General features: G+C 43.3%; 1 protein-coding gene across 1 annotated transcript in view; it reads right to left on the reverse strand.

The window, feature by feature from the left end:
• Positions 1-5510, reverse strand: part of LOC134293746 (snake venom vascular endothelial growth factor toxin HF-like) — a 14418-nt gene extending 8908 nt beyond the window's left edge. Inside the window, exons 1-3 of the mRNA XM_062962275.1 lie at positions 4891-5510; positions 1431-1461; positions 796-992 (exon numbers count right to left, since the gene is read on the reverse strand). Of these exons, the coding sequence (XP_062818345.1) occupies positions 796-992; positions 1431-1461; positions 4891-4953 (291 nt within the window). The 5' untranslated portion in view covers positions 4954-5510. The remainder of the gene's footprint in view (positions 1-795; positions 993-1430; positions 1462-4890) is intronic.
• Between the last annotated feature and the right edge of the window lie 3032 nt (positions 5511-8542).

An 8542-nucleotide genomic window follows, 5' to 3' on the forward strand; every position in this document is an offset into this window, starting at 1 on the left:
ACTGACCTCTCTCACCCTAGACTTTCCACAGATATATATTAACCTCTTTGCATAGTTTTCTCCATACCTCACAACCTCTGAGGATGCCTGCTATAGATGTGGGCGAAACGTCAGGAGAGAATGCTTCTGGAACATGGCCACACAGCCCGAAAGACATACAACAACCCTGATTCTCATCCCTGTCTCGTGCTCTTGGGAAGAGGCTCCACCCCCACCCCTAGCCCTGCCCTTTAGTCCTAAAAGGCCTCTCAGGAGAAGTATAGAGGCTCATCCCTGTCTCGGGCTCTTGGAAGGAGGCCCCGCCCCCACCCCTAGCCCCGACCTTTAGTCCTAAAAGGCCTCTCAGGTGAGGTATAGAGGCCCCGCCCCCTTCCCTAGCTCCACCCTCTGTTTCCCACAAGCACCTCAGGAGAGGTATAGATGCTCAGCCCTGTCTTGGGCTCTTGGGAAGAAGCCACGCCCACTCCTCTAGCTCCGCCCCCTGTGTCCTAACAGGCGGCTCAGGTGCTCAGCCCTGTCTCTGGCACTTGGGAAGAAGCCACGCCCTCTCTTCTAGCTCCACCCCCGTGTCCTAATAGGTGCCATCACCGCCCCCCTGGATCACTGCAGCGCCCACCAGGGGGCGGTAGCGCCCACTTTGGGAACCACTGATGTAGAATCTAGCAAACTCCGATGTCTATCCGATGAGACTCCTAGAGATCAAATAGACCAAATCCACAAATAAACTGGGCACCCAAGGGCTTGCTGGGTGGGCTGGAAAGGCCACATAGGCTCCCAAGCCGGACCTTAACCGACCTGCAGGTCAATGGTGCGCGTCTCCACCGCGGCACACTCCAGGCTCTCATCCCCGCAGCACCCGGCGCATCGCCACAACGGGACACACGGCGGCTTGAAGATGTGCTCGGCCTCGTGCGGGAATTCGGCCAAGATGTCCACCAGCGTCTCCCGGGAGCGGCAGTAGCTCCGGCGCCAGACCTCCGCAAAGGGAACGGCTGCGGGATTCAAGGCAGGGAATCAAGGCCTGTTAGGCCACATCATGACCCACCCCACTGCTTTGCCATAATGCTATCAAATCATGGGAGTTGTAGTTTGACTAAGGGTGCTGTTTGAACCTACTTGAACTGCCCTGACTCCAGGCCATGGGATCCCGGGAGTTGTAGTTTTACTAAAGGTGTATCTGGACTTTCAAATGGATGCTTTTTGCCCCATGTGAACTGCCCCAGCTCCATACTATGGAATCCTGGCAGTTCTTGGGCAGAGAAGGCTCCAAGACTTTGGGAAACTACAACTCCCAATGTCCCAGTTTTTCATTCTAGGAAAGGGCTCTTCCAAGAGCCAGATGGGTGAATAGACAGACAAGATGAAAGAAAATGGCCACATTAATATAATAATAATAATAATAATAATTCGCAAATTCGTGCAAGACTCACCTCCCGCTTGATGCTCAGAAGGAGATTTCAGCTGAAAAAAGAAGGAGATGGATATTAGGAAAATTGAGATTTGTTCAATCCTTTTGCAAAAGAATCCACAGCAACAAAGCAGACCCAAGAGCGCAGAGGAATTACTACAACTCCCATAATCCCCTGCTGTTATAGCAGCCATGCAGGAGATTCTGGGATTCAGTGGAACTCTCTGCCACGGACTATGGTGGAGGCTCCTTCTTTGGAGGCTTTTAAGCAGAGGCTGGATGGCCATCTGTCGGGGGTGCTTTGAATGCGATTTCCTGCTTCTTGGCAGAATGGGGTTGGACTAGATGGCCCATGAGGTCTCTTCCAACTCTACTATTCTATGATTCTATGATTCTATGATAATTGTAGTCCAACACAACAACTTGCTCCAAATGTAACCCAAAGTAAACACCAACCATTATATGAATTGTTTTAAATTGACGCTTTATTGGTTTGGATGTTTTAATGTATGTATCTTAATCTATTTTATGTTTTTATCTATTACATATTAATTATGTTGTAACAACCTAGTTAAGTAACGATGTGTTTTTAATGATTTCATAATGGTAGTCATTGACATATATATATACATACATACATACATACACACACACTAGCTGTGCCCGGCCACGCGTTGCTGTGGCAAAGTGGTGGTGGTATTGGTTAAAAATTGTTGCGTAATTTATATTTGGCGTTATTTGTATTTTTAAATTAATTTTATTGTAAGTTATCTTTTTATTTATTATATTTTACTATTTTCTTGTATAATTTTTAGTTATTTTTTGTTATTATGGTATTTTATCGTATTAATTTTTTAGTGTTTTTAATTATTTTTTAGTGTTTTTTATTATTTTTTATTGGGTTGCTAGGAGACCAAGTTGGAGGAGCGTAGCCTTCTAACTGGCAGCAATTGGATAAAAGCAATTATTCCTCTCTCTCTAATTAGGACTTTATTTTCTTTTCTTTTTGTTGTATCAACCTAGAGGCGTGGATGACGGGTTGTGTCGTCAAATTTCGAGGTTGGGGGGCCTGTAGTTTTGTTGTTTTCTGGGTCGCCGTGATGCCATCACTCTTTTATATATATAGATATCCATTGCAGTTTAATCATGTTATAAACTGCGTCAAGCTTTGGAGAGAAGAGGAATAATAATAATAATAATAATAATAATAATAATAATAATAATAATAATAACAACAACAACAACAATAAATAATAACAAATAATAAATATGCCCAATGGCCAAAGTGTCACCAGCCAGAGGCCTATAAATATCTCGGCATATTACAGCTGGACAACATCAAGCATGAACATCTGAAAACGGTGGTCAGCAAAGAATACACACAAAGGGTCAGAAAAATTCTCAAAAGCAAGCTCAATGGAGACAACACCATCAAGGCCATAAACACCTGGGCCATACCTGTCATAAGATATACTGCTGGCATTATAAACTGGACACAGGCGGAACTGGACAATTTGGACAGAAAAACAAGAAAACTCATGACCATTCATCATTCACTGCACCCTCGGCTATATCTGCCTAGAAGATCAGGGGGCAGAGGACTCTTACAAGTCAAACAAGCAGTCAAAGAAGAAGAACATGCCCTGGAAGAATATGGAAAGCAAAGTGAAGAACCTGCTTTGATTGAAGTCAAAAATCAGAAACTCCTCAAAGTTCAGCAGACAAAAAATCAGTGCAAGAAAACCGCACTACAAACTAGAGCTGACAGCTGGCACAACAAAACACTGCATGGAAAGTTCCTTGACAAAATTGAAGGAAAAGCTGATCAGGAGAAGACCTGGCTCTGGCTCACGAATGGGACCCTGAAGAAGGAGACAGAAGGCCTGATCCTTGCAGCCCAGGAACAAGACATCAGGACAAAGGCAATTAAGGCCAAGATCGAAAAATCAGCTGATGACCCAAAATGCAGACTGTGCAAGGAAACCGACGAAACCATTGATCATCTCCTCAGCTGCTGTAAGAAAATCACACAGACAGACTACAAACAGAGGCACAACTATGTGGCCCAAATGATTCATTGGAACTTATGCCTCAAGTCCCACCTGCCAGCAGCAAAGAACTGGTGGGATCACAAACCTGCAAAAGTCTTGGAAAATGAGCACGCAAAGATACTGTGGGACTTCCGAATCCAGACTGACAAAGTTCTGGAACACAACACACCAGACATCACAGTTGTGGAAAAGAAAAAGGTTTGGGTCATTGATGTCGCCATCCCAGGTGACAGTCGCATTGACGAAAAACAACAGGAAAAACTCAGCCGCTCTCAGGACCTCAAGATTGAACTTCAAAGACTCTGGCAGAAACCAGTGCAGGTGGTCCCGGTGGTGATGGGCACACTGGGTGCCATGCCAAAAGATCTCAGCCGGCATTTGGAAACAACAGACATTGACAAAATTACAATCTGCCAACTGCAAAAGGCCACCCGACTGGGATCTGCACGCATCATCTGAAAATACATCACACAGTCCTAGACACTTGGGAAGTGTTCGACTTATGATTTTGTGATTGGAAATCCAGCTGTCAGCTCTAGTTTGTAGTGCGGTTTTCTTGTACTGATTCTTTGTTTGCTGTGTTTTGAGGAGTTTCTGATTTTTTTAATAATAAATAATTTATTATTATTATTATTATTATTATTATTATTATTATTATTATTATTATTATTATTATTTCTGTCCATGCGATTCAAGGTGGATTGCCATGTATTATTATTTATTATGACACAGCAAACAAGATAGACATGCTGGATTTCATTTCACAAAATCACAAGTCAAACACTTCCCAAGTGTCTAGGACTGTGTGATGTATTATTATTATTATTATTATTATTATTATTATTATTATTATTATTATTATTTGACAGAGCAAACAAGATAGATATGCTGGATTTCATATCACAAAATCACAAGTTGAACACTTCCCAAGTGTCTAGGACTGTGTGATGTATTTTCGGATGATGTGTGCAGATCCCAGTCGGGTGGCCTTTTGCAGTTGGCAGATCGTCATTTTGTCAATGTCTATTGTTTCCAAATGCCGGCTGAGATCTTTTGGCACGGCAACCAGTGTGCCCATCACCACTGGGACCACCTGCCATGTATTATTATTATTATTATTATTATTATTATTATTATTATTATTGTTATTTCTATCTATCCATGGGACTCAAGGTGGCTTGCCATAACATCATCACCATCATCATTATTATATTTCTATCCCAACTTTGTTCAGTGCGGTTGCTGTTGCCCGTTTTTGGTCTAAAACTATTTAGTTGCTTGTGATTTCCTTTTTTCCCCCATCATTTTAAAATGTATTTGTTATGCAATGCTTTTGACACGAAATAAATAAATCCCAACTTTGAAAGGGATCCTTTTATGTTAAAGAAGAAGCATCTTCTTTCCCCACCCATTTCTTCCCTGGCTTCTTACCTGTTTGCAGGACACTCCATGGAAGAAAAGAGCAAGCAGCAGGAACCCAATGGCCACTGGCATCTTCAGAAGTCAATGGAGGATCCCAGTTCTCCCAGTTCCAAAGTGATGGGAGAATTAGGGAGGCAGCATTAGCAGGCCAGTGGCACCAGTTGGGGAGCCCATTGGGGGAAATGGATATGTTTCCTTCTCCCTTGAGAAGGAGGAATGAAAAGAAAGGAGTGAGCAAAGAAAAAAGGGAAAGGAAGGCGGAGAGAAAGAAAGAGAGAGAGAGGAAAAAGGGGAGGATGGATGGATGGATGGGCAGGAAAAGCAGGGAGGAGGAGGTCAGGAAGCACGCAAAGGAGGCGGATGATCCGCAGGACACTAGACATCCCACCGCCATCAAAGCTCTTTCTTTTGGAGGCGCATGACAAGTGTATCGGAACACATTGATGCGCCAGCCTTAATGGACAGATGCAACACACTTTGATATAATCTATTTCTCCATCTTCCTCAATGCACATGCAGCTAAAAAGCTTGCAGCTAGGCAGAGGACGAGGAAAGGAAAACTTCCCAAGCCAAAGTGTATACTTTATATACTCAAGTATAAGCTGAGTTTTTCAGCCCTTTTTTAGGACTGAAAAAGAAAACCTCCTCGGCTTATACTCGGGTGAGGGTCCTGGTGGGCTTATATTCAGGTCGGCTTATACTCAAGTATATATGGTATATTTATTATTTTTCTGTATTATTACATTTATTATTTTACTCTATTAATTCTTATTACATTTATTATTTTACTCTATTATTGTTGTTGCTTTTACATTTATTTTACTCTATTTTATTATTATTAATACATTTATTATTTTACTCTATTTATTATTACATTTATTATTTTACTGCATTTATTATTATTATTATTATTATTACATTTATTATTTGACTCTATTATTATTAAAAGGATACATAAGCACATTTACATTGACGAAGATGAAAATAATGATTTAATCAGAGTTGGACAGTCATATCTTAAATTACAGTTTGATGTAAAGATTCAAAAACATTTAAACTACTGAGGCCTCAATTAATGTAATTTTATTGGTATCTCGGCTTATACTGGAGTTAATGTTTTCCCAATTTTTTGTGGTAAAATTAGGTGCCTCGGCTTATATTTGTTTGAGACTTATGTTTGAAACTTATATTTTGTAATTCATAATGTATTTTAATAGTTTTAACTGTTTTATGCGCTGTTTTTATATTGATTTGTATGGGTATCTAATTGTTGCCACTATTGTAAGCCGCCCTGAGTCCCTTCAGATGAGAAGGGCGGGATATAAATATGAGAAATAAATAAATAAATAAACCGAAGAGCCGGAGTTGTCTGCAGACCCCTCCAAGGTCATGTGGCCACGGGCATGACTGCATGGAGTGCCGTTACCTTCCCGCAGAAGCAGTACTTATTGATCTACTCACATTTGCATGTTTTCAAATTGCTAGGTTGGCAGAAGCTGGGGCTAACAGTGGCAGCTCACTCCACTTTCAGAATTCGAACATAGAATCATAGAATCATAGAATAGTAGAGTTGGAAGAGACCACATGGGCCATCCAGTCCAACCCCATTCTGCCAAGAAGCAGGAAATCGCATTCAAAGCACCCCCGACAGATGGCCATCCAGCCTTTGCTTAAAAGCCTCCAAAGAAGGAGCCTCCACCACGGCCCGGGGGAGAGAGTTCCACTGGTGAACAGCCCTTCTCACAGTGAGGAAGTTCTTCCTGATGTTCAGGTGGAATCTCCTTCCTTTCCTGTAGTTTGAAGCCATTGTTCCCTTGTGTCCTAGTCTGCAGGGCAGCAGAAAACAAGCTCCCTCCCTCTTCCCTATGACTTCCCTTCACGTATTTGTCCATGGCTATCATGTCTCCTCTCAGCCTTCTCTTCTGCAGGCTAAACATGCCCAGCTCTTTAAGCCGCTCCTCATAGGGCTTGTTCTCCAGACCCTTAATCATTTTAGTCGCCCTCCTCTGGACGCTTTCCAGCTTGTCAACATCTCCCTTCAACTGTGGTGCCCAACATTGGACACAGTGTGATTCCAGGTGTGGTCTGACCAAGGCAGAATAGAATAAGGGGGAGCAGGACTTCCCTGGATCTAGACGCTATTCCCCTATTGATGCAGGACAGAATCCCGTTGGCTTTTTTTGCCGCCGCATCACATTGTTGGCTCATGTTCATCTTCCTCCCCACGAGGACTCCAAGGTCTTTTTCGCACACACTGCTGTCAAGCCAGGCATCGTCCCCCATTCTGTCTCTTTGATTTCCATTTTTTCTGCCGAAGTGAAGTCTCTTGCATTTGTCCCTGTTGAACTTCATTTTGTGAGTTTCGGCCAATCATCTCTCTAGTCTGTCAAGATCGTTTTGAATTCTGCTCCTGTCTTCTGGAGTGTTGGCTCTCCCTCCCAGTTTGGTGTCGTCTGCAAACCTGATGATCGTGCCTTCTAACCCTTCGTCTAAGTCGTTAATAAAGATCCTGAACAGAACCGGGCCCAGGACGGAGCCCTGCTTGTGGCACTCCACTTGTCACTTCTTTCCATGATGAAGACGACGCATTGGTGAGAATCACCCTTTGGGTTCGTTCGCTTAGCCAATTACAGATCCACCTCACCGTAGTTTTGTCTAGCCCACATTTTACTAGTTATTTGCCAGAAGGTCGTGGGGGACTTTGTCGAAGGCCTTACTGAAATCCAGGTACGCGACATCCACAGCATTCCCTGTATCGACCCAACTTGTAACTCTGTCGAAAAAAGAGATCAGATTAGTCTGGCATGACTTGTTTTTGGTAAATCCGTGTTGACTATTAGCAATGACTGCATCTGTTTCTAAGTGTTTGCAGACCACTTCCTTAATGATCTTTTCCAGAATTTTGCCTGGTATCGATGTGAGGCTGACCGGACATTGGTAATTGTTTGGGTCGTTCTTTTTTCCCTTCTTGAAGATAGGGACCACATTCGCCCTCCTCCAATCTGCTGGGACTTCTCCCGTTCTCCAAGAACTCTCAAACAGCCAACCTTTCGGTCAGCACTGCGCCACCGGGGGCTACATGGCTACTCAATGCTAATCAAGCTTGCTCACTGCATCCACACTTGCTTTGCACAGACAAGGGCTCCTCCTCTTACCCTGGACATTATTCCACAGGTAGATATATACACTCCACTTGCTTCACTGTTAACAGAACCTTTGAATATGCCATTATTAGCCACAGATGCAGGTGAAACATCAGGAGAGAATGCTACTGGATCATGGCCAGACAGCCCAGAAAACTCACAGCAACCCTATTTTGAAGATAATTTTAGGGATGATTAATGGGATTGAGATGATTAGTGTGTTGTGAATGTGTGTGTGTGTGCGATGTCCCATTTTCTGGCTTTCCGTGCCATTTCCCGGCTTCGGAAACCGCCGTCTCGGCTGGATCCTGCCCTTTCACTGCAAAGCAATGACAACAAGAGAGGCAACAAAGCAAAAGGCCGCTGATGGACATCAACACATTGCAAGTCAGCTCACAGGTGTTTACAGCACCGGCTATTAAAGGAGCCAAAAGGGCAAAAACGGAGCTCAATTCCTGGATGCAGCTGCAGGTCAATGCCGTAGAGTCAGCAGCATTCGGCAACTCCATTCTGCTATA

This window comes from Anolis carolinensis, unplaced genomic scaffold, assembly GCF_035594765.1.
Source record: "Anolis carolinensis isolate JA03-04 unplaced genomic scaffold, rAnoCar3.1.pri scaffold_10, whole genome shotgun sequence".
Lineage (NCBI taxonomy): Eukaryota > Metazoa > Chordata > Lepidosauria > Squamata > Dactyloidae > Anolis > Anolis carolinensis.